The 17,910-nt window shown below is 36.5% G+C and overlaps 1 protein-coding gene across 1 annotated transcript; it reads left to right on the top strand.

Annotated features, from left to right (window-relative positions):
- The first annotated feature begins 10,400 nt into the window (after positions 1–10,400).
- LOC149132458 (uncharacterized) lies at positions 10,401–10,967 on the top strand. The gene has a single exon (XM_089363358.1). The coding sequence runs from the start codon at positions 10,401–10,403 to the stop codon at positions 10,965–10,967; it is 567 nt and encodes a 188-aa protein (XP_089219484.1).
- The last annotated feature ends 6,943 nt before the right edge of the window (positions 10,968–17,910 follow it).

Genomic DNA, 17,910 nt, shown 5'->3' with positions numbered 1-17,910 from the left:
AGATGTAGTATGTACATATTCTGCCCTCAGGTGATTGCAGTAGTTGAATCTCATAGATAGAGAAGTGATGAATGTGAGAGGATAAAATGTGGGAGAAATGCTTGATAGGGCTGAGAGAGTGGAGGTGGGACAGAGCCCTACACATAAAACATTACTAAGGCACTATTAGGATATCATTTCCACTTTGGTGGATGGGTCTTCTCAAGTACAGCAAAACAACAACCATCTTGGTTCTTTATCATCATCTTCTTAAGGTGACTTTGTCCTTTGTCTTCTTGGGTCTCCCTTTTCCACAACTTCCACTTTAAGCATTCAGCACTTCATTATTCAACTGTCTTCATTGATACACATCACATGACCAATCTTCGTAGTCTTTTCTCTTCCACACTACATCTGATTTCTCTTATGTATAACTTTTCTCTCAATACACTGGCACTTTGTCATACATACACACTGACACTGCTCATCCAACAGAGCATACTAGTTTCATTCATCTATTGTCTTTACATGTCCTCTGCATTTAGGACCCATGTCTCACTACCATGTAGCAATGCAGTTCATACACAATATCATACGATATTTCTTTCATTTAGAGAGGGAAACCCTTTGTTGTCAACAAAAGTAAAAGCTCTCTGATTTTCTCCATCCTATTCTTATTCTAGCTACTGTAGTAGCTAGAATATCCTCCTTCTGGAATATCCTCCTTCTGGAATATCCTCCTTCTGGAATATCCTCCTCCACAGCTAATTAGGTCACCTAGGTAACAGAAATTATCAACTATCTCTAGAGAGAGTCTCCATGGCATTCAAGAAAATCAATTTTCTATATATCTATAGTCTTTATGGCTCCTGTGCATTTTCTGCACATGAGCACTACTTTCTCTGTGATTCCACTGCTTCTCTTGTATCTCTATAGCTTTCACTAAGTATACCGTATGGGATTCCTGCCTACACCTTTCCTACATATTTAACAGGGCTATTTACTTGAAGGAAGTAGAATCCTACTAGTTTTCATGCTTACTAGAATTTTGGTCTTTGATAAGTTAATTTTAAGGCCCTTTGATTCTAGGATTCACTTCCACACTAGGAATTTGTTTTCTAATTCTGTTACAGATTCCACTATGAAAACAAGTTTATCAAGGAGCAGCTAGTCTTGAAATTTTTTGTTCTGCCCTGAAGAATAATGAATTGGAGGGAACTAAGAACAAGCCCTAGTGTACACCTACCTGTACACTAAATTCACCACAGTACTCATGGCTAACTCTCACCTTACTGACAATACACCTGGACAATGGCTTGTCTAATTCTGTTTCTAATTAGTTGGGCAATAACCCGCTCTATAACTTTCATGTTCTGGTCCAATAATGTGATATCTCTGTAATACTTTTATCTATTATCTAAGCTATAATGCTGCTACACCAGTCATTAGGGATGACACCTTTCTGAATAATCTGATTAATTATACAGATGACTAGACTGGATCCTATCTGCAAAATATTCTAAGTATTTGAGTGATAATTCCCAATGGACCAGGGGTTTTCCCTGTCTTCATATCCTTAATTGCCTTATCTGTCATATAGCTATCAATTAGAGTAGCTGGTCTCTCTTTTGGGTTCACATCAGGAAGATTTCTTTTCCTACCATGCATTATCCACATTTAATAACCTTTCGTAGTAGCACTTTCACATCTCTTTTTTTTTTTCAGAGTCACTTAGTACAAGAATATTATTATCCATCTCTACAGACTACCTTAAAGTAGAAAGATAATGATATTATCATCATGGCTGGTCACTTCAACAGTCTTGTTGGGCAGCACTCCAATGGATTTTATGGCATACATGGAGGTTACAGTTTTGGTATTAGAAATGAGGAGGGAACAAGGCTGCTGGAGTTCTGTGATGCATATGATTTGTTGGTCTGCAGCACCATGTCTTCTCCTAAATATTGAGCAATGCCATTGGCCTGAAGTTTGTAGTCTTGTATATTGTCTTGCTTACTAGAACTTTGGTCTTTACTAAGTTAAACTTTAAGGCCCTTTGATTCCAGGTTTTTCTTCCACACCTGCAAATTCTTTTCTAACTCTGTTATGGATTTCTCTATGAGAGTGAGATCATCAGCATATAGTTGTTCCCATGGACAGCTTGTCTCAAATACATGGTGGGGAACCAAATCTTTGAAAATAATAGATAATTCTCCAAATTGTTCATTTTACAACAACCAGCAAAAAATATAATTTTAACACAAGCATATAGGCGTAAAAAGAGACAATTTATTCAATATGTCCCCCTTCATTGCCCACCACAGCCTTCACACGCCACCTGAAGGCATCACAACTCTTCATGGTGAAGTACTCAGACATGTTATCCCACTCTTCCCTCAGGACTTGCTTATGATGATCAACACTTGGATGTGAAGTTCTGTTGGTAGAGTGCTCCAGTTTTCCCCATACAGCATAGTCCAGGAGGTTCAAGTCTGGGCTGGAAGAAAGCCAGAAGTTGGCAGGCCAAAAGTGAGAGAAGTTGTCTTTGCAGAATTTCTGTACTTTCTTCACCATATGAACAAAAGCAATATCTTGGGTCCACACATAAGTACCATTGCAGGACTTTATGATAAACTTCAGCCCCCACCTTTTCCCCACACTTGTAAAAATGGAGAGGTATCTTTTTTCCATCAGATGCCACGACTCCAAGACCTATGACTTGAGCTGAGTGTTTGGTCCTAAAGATGCCCTTTGCTTTAGAAGGTGACTTAGCAATGTGTCGATCATTGTGATGGCTTAAAACAGCATCGACAGTAAAGATTTTTTCATCTGAAAAGATTTTGACTGTTTGCCTTCAGGTATCGCGACACTTTTTTGGCTCTTTCATACATTCTGGCTTTTGTTGCATGAGTCAATAGCTGTCTGAGTTTTCATGTATGACCCAAACTGTAAATCAGTGTGTACAGTAGTTCTGATGGTCTTTGGATCAACTTTCATGTCCATGGGCAGTTTTCTCTTGGATGTTGTTGGGTCTTTTGAAATTTTGACTTTGAGAGATTTAAAAAAGGCATTATCCCATTTTTTATTTATGCCTGCACTTCCTTGCTTTCCCTTGATGCTTCCCATATCTAATATTTGGTTCTTAACATTGTAGACAGTGCTCACAGAGGCCCCAAGTGTCTCAGCAATACATTTAATTGCAAACCCGGCACAAAACAAATTTGCAATGCATTGTCCCTTGGCTTCTTGAGTGGCATATGACTCAAACTTTTGCTCCACCCTGAAATAGAAAACAATATCTACCTGTACACTAAATTCATCATTGTACTTATGGTTGTTAAGTTTTACCTTACTGACAGCAACACTGTACGTGGCTTATACAGCTTTCCTATGCCATTCATCTGTAACTAGCTTCTTCAGAGACTACTACATCACAAAGCAAGATACTCTGTCAATGGCTTTCCCCAGGTCAACAAATGTCAAGGACAATAGTTTATCCTTAGCTAAATACTTCCCCTGAAGTTGCTTGACTGTGAAGAATAGCATCAGCAGTACTTCTCCATAGCACAAACACAAACTGCATTTCCTCTTGTCTAATTCTTTTTCTGATTAATTGGGCTATAACTCTCTCTGTAACTTTCACTACGTCATCCAACAATTCGATACTTCTGTAATTACTTCTATCTAAGGCATCTCTTTTTACCTTTCTATACTCTTATAGTAGATGACTACACTAGCCATTTGGGATGACATCTTCATGAATAACTGGATTAATTATATAGATGACTAGACCATATCCTATTCTGCCAGATATTTTAAGCATCTGAACAGTAATTCCTAATGGACCAGGGGCTTTCCCTATCTCTTTTACTCTTTTACTCTTTTACTTGTTTCAGTCTTTTGACTGTGGCCATGCTGGAGCACCGCCTTTTTAGTCGAGCAAATCGACCCCAGGACTTATTCTTTAGAAGCCTAGTACTTATTCTATCGGTCTCTTTTTGCCGAACCGCTAAGTTACGGGGACATAAACACACCAGCATCGGTTGTCAAGCGATGTTGGGGGGACAAACACAGACACACAAACACATACATACACACATACATATATATATACATATATATGACGGGCTTCTTTCAGTTTCCGTCTACCAAATCCACTCACAAGGCTTTGGTCGGCCTGAGGCTATAGTAGAAGACACTTGCCCAAGATGCCACGCAGTGGGACTGAACCCGGGACCATGTGGTTGGTAAGCAAGCTACTTACCACACAGCCACTCCTTGTTTTATCTATCCTGTTGCTGTCAACTATCAAGTTGAGTGAAAAATATGCAACATTTTGAATCATGAAGAATTTGTACTAGATTTTTGCAGAGTTTTGAATTTAAAAAGAAATTTTTTTAAAGTTGTTTTATAATACAGACATAGACTTGACCAAATGTATCTATAAATTAACATTGATATTTTTTTCACCGTTGTAAATGGAACTGTCAAAACCCGATATTCGAGCAATTTTGCTATTCAACTTCAAGAAAGAATGTAAAGCAGCTGAGACTGCTTGCAATATCAATGAAATGTTTGGTGAGGAAATGACCAGTGAGTAGTCAGCTCGAAAATGGTTTAAATGATTTCACATTGGAGACTTGAGCCTTGAAGATTGTGAGCATAGTGGACGCCCATCTGTCATCGATGACAGTCGATTAAAGACCATCATTAAGAAATATCCACGTAAAACTACTTGAGAACTGGCAAAAGAACTTCAAGTTAGCCAGAAAAATGCCTGCAACCATTTGCATGCGATCAGAAAATCAAAATAGCTCGATAAATGGGTACTACACAATTTGAATGAAAATCAGAAAATGCACAGATATGAAATTTGCTCGTCACTTCTCCATAACCAGACTGATCCATTTCTCGACTGTATTGTAACTTGCGATGAAAAGTAGATTCTGTACAATAATAAAAAATGTTCTTTGCAGTGGTTGAACCAAAATGAAGCACCAAAAACCTTCCCTAAACCCAAGTTCTTCACAAAGAAGGTTATGGTGACTGTTTGGTGGTGTACTGCTGGACTCATCCACTAAAACTTCATAAAACCCAGAAAATCCACTCCTGCAGAAACATTGCTATGAAATAACCAAAATTAACGAAATACTGCTACTCTTCCGTTCCAGACTGGTCAACAAAAGAGAGCCAATCATTCTTCAGGACATTGCTGGACCATATGTTTCACTAACGACACTCCAGAAGTTCAAGGAACTTGGCTACATAGTTCTTCCCCACCCAACTTATTCCCCTGACCTTCCTCCTACCGACTACCACTTTTTCAAGCACCTTGATGGTTTCCTACAAGAGAAGGAGTTCGAAAATCAAACCAATGCTGCAAGTGCATTCAAAGAGTTCATCAGCTCCAGAACTCCAGATTTTTATGTTACCGGATTAAACAAACTTGTAACTAGTTGGCAAAAATGTGTTGATTGTAATGGTACTTACTTTGATGAATAAAATTACTGCATTGTTGAAATATAATATTATGATGAACTTTGTGTTTCAAAACATTGCTTACTTTTTACTCAGTCTGATAGAATAGCTGGTCCTTTTCTAGTTTTTCCAAGCCTGTCTCTTCACTTTTATGGCCCTGTGTACATCACTGATATAACCACCGTGTCACCCTAGATCTCTGAGTATTTGATGGATCCTTAAGTTTCTATATCTTGCTTTTCTAAGTTTGAAGTCACTAACCATTAACTTATATTGAGATGTACATATGTATAGGATTTGCATTTACAAGCTATCCTTGTTTCTGGTAAGAATGTAGTCAATCTGGCTTGTGTGCCAACCAGATTGATAAGGGATTAGGTGGCTGACTGGTTTCCTGAAGTGAGTGTTACAGACGAACAAACCATTTGCATCACAGAACTCCAACAGCCTTGTTCCCTCCATAACTTTCATGCACACAATAAAATCCATGATAATAAGGTCATTGTCTTTTGTCATCTAGGTAGTGTGCAAAAGAGACTCATAGAAACAGTTCATCTGTTCATTTGCTAGTCTAGCATGTGGAGCATATGCAGAGATAAATGTCACTTACATTATACAATGCTATTCTTAGCTTGATAATCTTATCACCCTGACTACCTTGATACCTTTATTCATCCATTTCTCTGCCAAAAGTATACCTATCCCACCTACCCTGTCACTACTCCCTACTCAGAATTTATATCTATGTTCCTTGCCCATGAGCTGAGTGCCTCTTGTATGCAGCACACATCCACATTTCTCTACTCAGCTAATTCAACAATATCACCAGACTTACCTTTCATTGATTGTAGCAGCTCTAAGTTTATAGACTTGAGAAAAGTGAGAGAACACTTGAGTGATTGTGTTCAGTATCTGTGAAGAGGACTTTTGAAGGCGCCTGTCTGAGGCAGTGTGTCTTTACACATGTCAGTGAAAATATGTATTGGTAAATACTACTCAATATTTACAGTCTTTCTCTCTCTCTAATCACACAAAACCTTCAGGAACAAGCACCAGCAATCAAGGAAGGTGAGAGGAGGGCAGCCCTTTAGTCACTAAGCAGCTTCTGGTGATATTGAGTGTAAGTATGCACATTATAACACTCTTTCTCATATATGTAAAATGATGTAGGTGCCTAACATAAAACTATAAGTATCATTTATATTCATTTTCGTATACCCACACACATACATACATATATATACTTCACATTCAGACATGTATGCATGTACATGTACAATTTTGATGCGGGTGGAGGTGGGGTGGGCAAAAGGAATAGAGTTTGAGATGTTCACGTGTTGCTTAAATAAGCTCACAAACACAAGAACTGATCTAGCAGAGAATTTAAAAATCTATTTACACAAACATGAATTTGATAATCTTCAGTGATGAATAATAGGCATAGCATCTGTCAGAATGAAAAGAAAGTACGGTGAGTCGATTGGTAAGCTTTAAAAAGTGTTAATGAAAATACATATTCATGAATATTCCCAGCAGAACTGAGACATTTGGGTTATCCACCAATGAAGCTAGGAAGATCAAAGGGAGAAAATAAAAATCGTCAGCATATAGCATTCCCATGGGCATCCAGTTTTGAATTCCTCTGTTACGGTCTGGAGAACTATGATGAATAAGAAGCGGACTAAGAACTGATCCCTGGTGAACCCCTACTTGTATGCTAAATTCATCACTGTATTCATAGCCAACTCTCACCTTACTGACAGCACCACTGTACATAGCTTGTATGGCTTTAACAAGCTACTCCTCTACTCTTAGCTTCCTTAGAGACCACAGATAACAGCAGGGAACTCTGTCGAAAACTTTCTCCAGTTTGACAAAAGCTAAGTACAATGGTTTACTTTTGGCCAAATACTTTTCTTGCAACTGTCTTACTAGGAAGATGGCATCTATGGTATTCTTTCCAGGAACAAAACCAAACTGCATCTCATCTAGTTTAATTCTATTCCTAATCAATTGAGCTATAACTCTCTTTATAACTTTCATGACCTGGCCCAGCTGTTTGATACTTCTGTAGTTGTTTCTATCTAAGGCAGTGTTTCTCAACCAGGGTTCCACAAAAGGTTCTGTGAGAAAGAGTGAGATAAGCTAATGCTAATTTCATGATTGTAATATTACTATATATGTACAACATATTATTGGTTATTGTAATATAGACATCATCCTATCTAACTTATTATGTTATATGGTATACAATTTTTTTTTTGTGTGCAGCGGTTCCTTGAGACATGTAATTTATCTTAAGGGTTACACAAGGGTAAAGAAGTTGAGAAACACTGATCTAAGGCATCACCTTTACCCTTGTAGCAGCTAACTATAATACTACTACACCAGTCACTGGGGAATGATGCTGACCTGAATAACCTGACTAACTATGCAAGTGACTAGGCTGTATTCCATGCCACTGGATATTCTAATCATCTCAGCAGTGGTACCCAATGGCCCGGGCTCTTTCCCTACCTTCATATCCTTAATTGCCTTACCTATTATACTGCTATCAAATCTGATGGCTAGCCCTTCAACTGGTTTCATGTTTAAAAAACTCTCCTCCCAGTCATTCTCCACATTCTCCACCTTTCATTTAATGCACCTCCATGCATCATTCTTCTCTGAGTCACAAAGTGTAAGTATACCATTATCCATTCGCACACATTTCTCACCCACCACATCTCTATCCTCTTTGATACACTGCTTTGCAATCCTGAACACCTCATACCTCTGATTCTTATGCTGTAGAACATTTGCGAATCTCTTACCTTCTGCTATTCCTTTTGCTATGTAAACCTGATGCCTAGTTGCCCTTCTGGCTACCTGATATAATTCTCTGCTTTTATAGTGCTCTTTGTTCCACCACCAAGTTATCCTTGACCTAGCTGGGACTTTGCACCAGTCACAGATTTGGTCAACAGCCCTCAAATAATGGATCTTATACATTTATTTATGGTTTACATTTTTCTCATAAATATTATAGTCCCCCCCCCCTCTGCTCTGTTAGGAGGCACAAGCAATTACATATGTACACACATGACGATAATTTCTGCCTACCAAATTCAATCACAAGACTTCGGTCGGCCTGAGGTAGCCCAAGCTTTGGTCTCAAGTTGGATATCATGTTTTGGTGTCCGATTAACGATCACCACTGACCATTGGAAACAATTTGAATCACAACTCTTTGAAGAACTTTCACAGATTTTAGGTGTGAAACATATCTGGATGACCAGTTATCATCCTGCATCTAATTGTATAGGGGAAAGGTTCCACTGACAATTAAAGGCTGCGTTATATGCTCACCCAGATCCTCATCGTTGGAGTGAGTACCTACCTGTTATTCTCTTCGGTGAAAGAGGGTTTGGGATATTCACCAGCCGAGTTACTTTTTGATGTTCCATTGTCTCTGCCGGGTCAGATGTTGGCACCTGTGGATTTATCCACCCAAAACCCAACAAAATAGAAACATTGTTTACAGATTTATTTCTCTCACCTCCCACCAGTGTCTTCTCAGCAACAAACTGTATCTTTTGCTGTTCCTTTGGATATTTCTTTATATAAAGACTCTGTGAAAGGTTCTGTCACACAGACCTTATCATGTACTTGTGCACATACAGACTTTTTACCATAGACAATCATGCACATACAGACTTTTTACCATAGACAATCATGGAAAAAAAGACACAGTGTCAATAGAGTGAAGCGTGCTTTTTCTGAAGTCCTCACTCCAGAGCTAAATATTCCCCTCCGTTACACACCTCTTCAAACGACAAACACCACACCTTCACCAACACCTCCAAAATCGTAGTCACCTACCCCTTCAATGATATACATCACTACCACACTTTTTGGAAGACGAGTTCATTGGCCTAAGAAATTATGCAAAACTATTTTCATTTGAACTATATTCCTAGTGCCTGCTTCTTGTGTACTTTTAATTGCTGCATTTTCTGTTGCATGAAATTTGTTTGATTTTCTTATTCAGATGTGCATTTCCACCTCACTGTGTTTCTATGTGCATTTGTACTGATGTATATGTCTTTTTTTTTATTGCATATTTCTTTTTGCTAAGCAACCTGTCATTTGCGTTTTGAAATTTGAACTATTTTGGAACTATTGTTTTCCTTATGCAATGAACTGCACCTTTTTCTGTACATTCTCTTGCATATCTTATTTTCAACTTCTACATGAACTGAATTTATATTGTACATTGCTTGCATGCTTTCTTGTTGCATTTTCAATTGCTTTTTGGTACATTTTCTATTTTCCTCATGCTTGTGTGCTTGTATTAGCATGCACATTAATTCACTAGCATGTTTTCCAATGCTGTGATCCAACACCTCTTTTTGCACACTTAGTCTGTGATGTACAGCTTTTAGCTCAAGGTTTTTTTTTAGCATCAGACCCTACAAACAGTGTTATCCTTCACAGTGCTTCTGCATATATTTGCACTTTCCATTTTCAGCTCCTGTAATTTTTATTGCAACTTTTGCTGGTACATCTATGCATTCCTGCTTTCCTTGATTTGCACTTTTGGCTGCCAGTTTTAACTTTCTGCCACTCGGAGACCACTCTCTCTGCTCAATGCATTGGGACAGATATTTTTCTTCCCAGTGATGACAGAAAGTAGGTTTTAACATTTTTTTCCTTTCCTTCACCCTTTGTGCCATTGCCTTTCTCTGCTCTACAACAAATTCTGAAAGTTACTGACAATGGTCTTGGAGGGGGATGACGTAGTAGCATAGCAGGATAGCTGAATTACATCCCTTTGCTGGTAAATGCCACTAGGTGACGTCGCAGCTGACACTTATATATTCTGGTGGTGGAGAGCAGTCATCCTCTCTCTTGACTACATGCAGTTACCGGCGTCCTAATGACATTTGCCGGAGGAGGGTATTATGTTTCCTGCATGCTATAGAAGGTATGAGGAAATTTTTAACAAAGATTGGCAGTTGTGGTCGGATGAGGAGAAAGTGAGGCTATTACTACGCAAGGTAGCTCTGGCCGAGCGTGAATGTTACAGTAACTTTATATTGTCCAAAAAGTTGAGTGAGATTTATTTCCAAGAAACTATTGAATTACTCTCAAAGATCTTTTGTGACAAAAGTTCATTATTTAACACATTATTTAACAATGGAATGTTGGAACTTAACAAAAGTGACGATGACTTTATTACATATACTGGTGTGGTCAACCATATGTGTGAAAACTTTAGACTTCAGGAACTCACTCAGGATATGTTTAAATCCCTTATCTTGGCAACCGAAAATAGAGAAATTTGGGCAAAGATTCTCTCAAAAATGGAGCAAGCAAACCAAGACTTAACCATACAGACCATTTCAGAAGAATGTCAAGCAATGATAAACCTGAAGCATGATGTGAAAAATTTCAAGAGAAAGATTCCGCAAAAATACAGATGTGTTGACCTCTGGAAAGTGCAACCAAAAAAGAGTGCCAGGCTCTAATCCATATTACGAATGTGGAGGCCTACACTTCAGAAAAGAGTGTCTGTTTAAAAACCAAAAACGCTATAGTTGTCAGAAACTTGTTCACAAGAGCTTACACTGCAGGACAAGATTACGAGGATCAAACGCAAAAAGTTCTAAGGAATATTCAGCAAAAAACACAAAACAACACAAAAACAAGAAAATTCGTACACATAGAAATAAATGGTGTAAATATTAAACTATAGTAGTAGTGATATTTCAATCATAAATATGGATACATGGAGAAAAATTGGGAAGCCAAGGTTATATAAAACAACGAAAAGTGTGTGTGGCGTGACGGACAATATATTGATTAAGAGTAATTTGCATGAACAGCATGTAGAGCATATAAAAGCTGTGTTCAATAAAATTAAAAAGTACAGGTTCACTTTGAGTGAAGAAAAATGCAAATTATTTGTGCCTCAAATTAGGTGCTTAGGGCAAATAATTGATTAAATTGGTAGATGGTCTAACCCATTGAGGGAGACACAATAAAGAATATGCCTGCTCTGACAAATATACCAACATTACAAGCATTTCTTGGGCTGGCAAACTACTACCAAAACTACATTCCTAACATGCACAAATTAAGAGCTCCATTGAACGACTTATTAAAAAAGAAAGTAAAGTGGAATTGTTCAGTTAAATGCCAAAGTGCATTTGAAGAAAAAATTCTAATCGCAGATTTGTCTCTGGTGCACTTCAATCCTGAAATGGATGTTATTGTAGCGTCTGATGCTTCGGAGTATGGAATAGGAGCAGTTTTGCTACAGAAGTATAAAGATGGAAGTACAAAATCAACAATTCAGGTTTTGTGCTCGCTGATAGTGGCAGAGAAAAGATACAGTCAGGTCGCTCTTGGGTTCTACTGTTAAGATGTAACCCAGTACAACCTGTTGCATTGGTGAGGTCACTCTTGGATGCTACTGGTAACATGTAACCCAGTACAACCTGTTACATGAAAGCTGGTAGAGGTTGTATGCTCAGCAGCCAAAGTACCACCAGTAAAATACCTATCATCCTGTGAAAAGGCTGATATTGTGTAAAAATTCAAGTTCCTAATTTCAAATTCCACACCAATATTGTGTAAAAATTCAAATTCCAGGCTGATACTGTATGGAAAGGCGGATATTGTGTAAAAATTCAAATTCCTAATTTCAAATTCCAGACCAAACACCTTGAGATACTAAAAAATAATAATAAAATTTCTTTATTCCTTCAGGACTCAAAATCTCAAAAGGGAGATGTTGTGGTAAGAGTACGACACCTCCTGACAGGAATAGACAGGCACCACTACATATAAACAGTAGTGGCTTAATGTAGATGGCAGTTTGTAGTTGGGTCTTCAAAGTCCAGGTACAGTTTACAGTTCAAGTTAATGTGTTGGAAACATTATTGGTTCATCACATGCTTCTATTTTGTATTGTTATAACACTGTTACAGTGTATCCTTTATCTATCGTCGACAATATCAATTGTACTACGATGCTGGAGGCATAAGGATATAGAATTTATAATAGTTTTAGGATGATTGGAATTTCAACAACATACTGATGGTTCTTATTAGGTTTGTGAAAAGAGTGACGCAGTCCAGTACTAATGTCTGGGTGATATCCAAAGAACTTATCTTGCTATTTTGCTTCTTGATTGAGATAGAAAGTCCTAATCCTTTAAAAATTAAAAAGTTTCTTCTGATATTGTTTTAGGTTGGGAAGCAAACTTCTTACCACACAGCCACAGCTGCATCTATATATATTTATTTCTAACACTTGTACATTTTCTTACACATTCATACTAGATTTTGAACTGAAATCATTTTAATTTTCATTTGCATTCCCTCTTACATTACTGTATTTGCTCTCTCCTCTCTGCTACATATAACTTTCTATACTATTTCTCTGTTACATTATTTATTTGTACATCCACACTATCAACTTCTAGACTCCAAATCTCGAAATATGTCACTTTTATAAATTTTGTTGATCATTTAAGTATTCTTTTAAATGTTATTAGATTTTTTAAAACTTGCAATGCTTTCTACCTGTCTGTAATAATATATAATTTTTGGATCATTACACACACACACACACACACACACACACACAGTAATAGTAATAAGGATTTGAAGAATCAAACAGCTCTCCTTTTCTGCCAAGTGCATAGCTAACAAGAATGATTGTGGTAGAGGTTAGAGTAAACCTTTGTATCATTCTGAAAACCCAGAAGAACAATGGTAAAGAGATGTAAAATATAAATGAATAAGGCAAATAAAATAAATGAATAAATAAATAAGTAAATAAAATATATTAATAAATATAATTAAAGGGATGAAGAAATAAATGAAGTGATATCTAAATTGATGGATAAAAGGATCAAACTACACAGGAATTTAAAACTGTTAGGTAAAGTGGTATACTAACTCTATTGTAAAGAAATTGGTGTTCAATCTGTAGTGTAAAAGAAAAAATGTGGAGTTGACGGGTTGGTGTATATTAAACATGTGAAAGTTAAAGCCTGTAAAGGCTGGTGAATTGTATGGGGGTAGAGTACAGAGGCGGGACCATACTGCCAAGAGATCAGAATGTCAATGAGAGTGAGATAACAGGTAGATATTTGAACATTTCCAGGGATGATTAGCGGCATGCAGAGTGTTATTTCTAACACTTGTGCATTTTCTTACACATTCATGTTATCCAGTTGGTAGTTTGAAGAATTGTAGAAAGACTTCCTTTGATGAGGACATGAGAAATTTAACTCTGATTTGGAATTTAATAGTCTGAGTAGCTGTGTGAGAATGTTCAATTTTTCTGCTAAGCAGAGGTAACATTTGTTACCATTTTTAATGATCTGAAGCAGATTCTTTCACAGACCATTTGATGTTGTAGTTGTTGATGCCTTTGTTTTTAAACCTTGAATGTATTTTGAAAGTGTTGTTGCCAATTTCTTCTTAATATCCGAAAGTGTATTTATGTTGAGTATATCTAGATTTAAGTGTGTTTTCAGTGAGACCTAAATAGCAGCCTTGTACTGTTGCTATAATTATTGGTTGAGACTTTAGCACAGTATATATTTTTTTGACAGTATTTACCCTATAAAGGGCATGTACTTTTGTTGAGGCAGTTGCATTGATGTGAGGAATCATTTGTTGGTGGGGAGGCTAGCATTTTACTATTAATTCCATAAAATTATAATTTATTTTGAGATAGTATCTATTAAAAATTTTGTGGAATTTATAGTCACTAGAGAAGTGGTTGTTTATCAAAATTTAGGAAGGATCTGGCAATATTGGTTCTAACGTTTAAACTGGAAGTGGGGTTATACCATGTAGTGTTTCTTTTTCTAGTTTTCCTAGAAATTGGGATTACTTATTGGGTGATATACAGGGTGTCCCAAAAAGATGTACTCACTCTTTGACAAACGATTACTAATGTATTGTTTTTTGTGATGTATGGGCTTACCTCGATGCAACAAATCTAAACAAATGGATTGGGAGGAGAGGTAGCATTGAATTTCCTGCACGTTCCCCAGACCTCACGCCAATGGATTTTTTTTTTTATGGGGACATCTCAAAGATAAGGTTTACGCTGCAAAACCAGTGACAATTGGTGATTTGAAAAATGAAATTCGAGTAGAATGTCTTGCAATTCCAAACGAAATGTTTGGCAATGTTGTCGAATCCATTGTTGGACGTTATCAGCTTTGTTTGGAAAATGAAGGAAGGCAGTTTGAACATTTGTGAACACGCAGGAATGAGAGTGAACATTAAATAATTCTAAATGACAATAAATAATTGTTTCTACAACAATTTATTTTCCTGAATTTGATTTAACTTTTTAGGATTCTATGTATATCAATAAACATCTACTTGAACACAAAATGCATGAGTACTGGGAAGTCAAAGAGTGAGTACATCTTTTTTGGACACCCTGAATATATATATATATATTCTTTTGCTAATGTTTATTGGTAAATTCTTGAGGATGTTAGCTAGGTGATTAGCAGTTTTATCAATGTAACATAACCTTGTTAGGTTTTCTATAGGGGGTGTAGGTTCCTAGAGTTAGGTTCATAGTGATCTCTAAATAGTTTACTATGTTTCTGTTGGTACTAACTAGATGATAGGGCTGAATGTTTAACTCCTAGATCTTCTCAAATCACTTTTAAAAGGCTACAAACTTGAATTTTTAGCTGACTTCAAGTGTAGGATTATTAATCCTACAAAAAGAGAATTAGGTAGAATTATTAATATCAAATCTACAAACCTCTCCCTCTAGACAAAAAGCTCTTCAATGGTAGATTCATTTCCTAATTTACATGACAAAGCTCTTAAACTCATTAAGTCTTTTCTAAGAAAGTCTAATTGGTGCCTATTTTTATTGCATGTCAATATAAGACAGTACCTCTATACAATCCTAATTCTACAAAATTGAACCTAAATCTCATATTGTTCTGCTCAGTCATACCATTCTAACATTGAAAACACTGATCCAAATTTGTTATCATAGCATATCTGCAAGCAAAATTTTAAGTTTTTATTAATAGCCCTTTGGTGATAGCAGAGTAAAAATCAATTATGCCAAATTAAGTAAATTTACTGTTGTGTTTGTCATGTAAATTATGAAACAAATCTATCACTGAGAGGCTATTCTGCCAGAAGGAGAGATTAGTAGATTTGATGATTTTAGCATTGATGGTATATAGAATAATCTTACTAACTCTACATAATTCACTTTTGGTAAGGTTAATAAGTCTTGACTTGGACTCAACTAAAAAGTTGTTTATAGAATTTTTAAAGTGATTTCTAAAGAGCTAAACATTCAACTCTATCATTTTCTTTTAATTGCTGACGTTAAGTGTTTTGGTTCAATATCAATATTGTAGTATGTACTAGGATTAATTTTCTTATAGATTCTAGCCATATTATTTGAGAGTAGTAGACTCCAAATATGGCTCCTTGTCTTGACATCACATAATAGTTGTAAATGAGTCATATGAGCTGTGTCCTTCATTTCCAATATTCTGAGAAAATATGGGGAAATATTACCTTGCTTGGAAACACAATTAAATGTTGGTGACAGGAAGGGTATCCAACCATATAAAATCTACCTCAGTAAACTCATGTAAGCATGGAAATTAAAATAATACAGTGAATAAACTGTCGTCTAAATTACGCAAAAATGAAAATAACACTGACACCTCATTTTAACAGATATATTTGCCAAAATTACATAAAAATATTTTGAAATACTAAAGAGTAAATTTATTCAATAAAATCGCCATTGGCTTCAACCATAGCCTGCAGATGACTTCAGAATCTCCTACAACTCTTCTGGACAGTCTCCTTGTTTAAGTTGGTGAATGCTGCCATAATCCTTACCTTCAGTTCATCTTTTGTGTTACAAGGAGTTTTGTTGGTCTCTCGTTCAACTGCACCCCACACATAATAATCAAGAGGGTTGCAGTCTGGGTAAATAGGTGATGTGGTCACAGAAATTGTTTGACAGCCATGACTGGGTTCTTCTGCTTGTGTAGCATGATGAAGTGTCCTGTTGCCAGACATAGGGTCTTCCAGCAGCCACCCTCTTGACCCAGCACAACACTAACACTTCCAGGCACTTGATGCAGGCCTCCATGTTGAGACTGAGGCCATGTGGGAAGATGAATGGAGGCATAACATCACCATCACTAGTGATCACTCCAAACACCATGATGTTCACTGGATGTTTCATTTTTATCACTCTCGTTACATGTCCTCAGATTGCATTGTCCTCAGACTGACACTCTAAAATGTTCATATTGGAGCTTCCGGTGCAAATGCCAAGCAGTATAGCATATTGTTTCCAAATTTCTGGCAGAGTGAATTGTGTCATGGTACTGTTTTTCTCAGACAGTACCCAACTGACCTTACTATACTGTGTAGAGAACAAAATCAAAAACAAACAATAAGCATGTATGAAATTAAAAATATAAAATGGCATCAATTTACCCATTGCACCCTATATATATAGAGAGAGACAGACAGACAGAAAGAAAGACAGTAACAAAAAAGGAGGAGAATTTCGCTTATCCTCATGTGGTGAGTTGTAATGCAAAATATATATATATATATATATATATATATATATATATATATATATATATATATATGTATATATATATATATATATATAAAATAAAAGAAGGAAAATGCACACAGTTTACTTAGTTTTCAATATATTTTATAAGTGAAAGAGTATTATGTTTGTCGACTGGTTTCGCTTTTGCTAATCATGACATTGAAATTACTGTAATTTCAGATTTTCTTAAGAAGAGTTTAGTCCATGTTGTGTGTGGAGAAGTTTGTGAATGAATGATTCAATAAGTAAAAAAAATCTAAAGGGTGGTAATTGTTGATTGTTATTATTGGGGACAGGGGAGGTAATTGCTCATCTTTCGGGGAGGGGATAAATAAATATATGTACAACAACTCAAAACCTAAAGTACTGAGATGAAATATGTACAGTGAAGGGTATGAGATCATGAATTAAAATATATACTGAGACCAAAGTTGGTAATGCATTCATATTTAGGCATGTTCTGTATTTTTCAATGAATAAATTTTCTTTATTTAAACATTCTTGTACAGAAATTGTTTCTTTGCACTGGAGGATGGTTGGATATTACCTGCACATCTCTCTATGTGTTCACTCAAAGGAATCTGTCTGTACTGTGGGTACTGGATCTGTTCCTTATGTAGTGTGGTTCTCCATCTCAGTGCCATACTTCTCTGTTCTATATAGTTATGTCCACAACCTGAACAAGTTATAACATAAATTAGATTCTCAGAAGCACAAGTGAAGTTGGTTTTAATTGTGAGCCTCTCACTTTGTTTGAACAGGAATTCTGAGCCCCCCAGTAAGTTGGGGTATGTTCCACAGTTTGGG

The sequence above is a fragment of the Octopus bimaculoides genome, chromosome 15 (genome assembly GCF_046866305.1).
Source record: "Octopus bimaculoides isolate indiv1 chromosome 15, ASM4686630v1, whole genome shotgun sequence".
NCBI classification, from domain to species: Eukaryota; Metazoa; Mollusca; class Cephalopoda; order Octopoda; family Octopodidae; genus Octopus; species Octopus bimaculoides.
Note: the sequence above shows the minus strand (reverse complement) of the source record. Positions and strands in the feature narration are given on the sequence as shown.

Coding starts and splice junctions, on each gene's coding strand:
- LOC149132458 (XM_089363358.1), top strand. CDS start 10,401: ATGTTTCCTGCATGCTATAGAAGGTATGAGGAAATTTTTAACAAAGAT.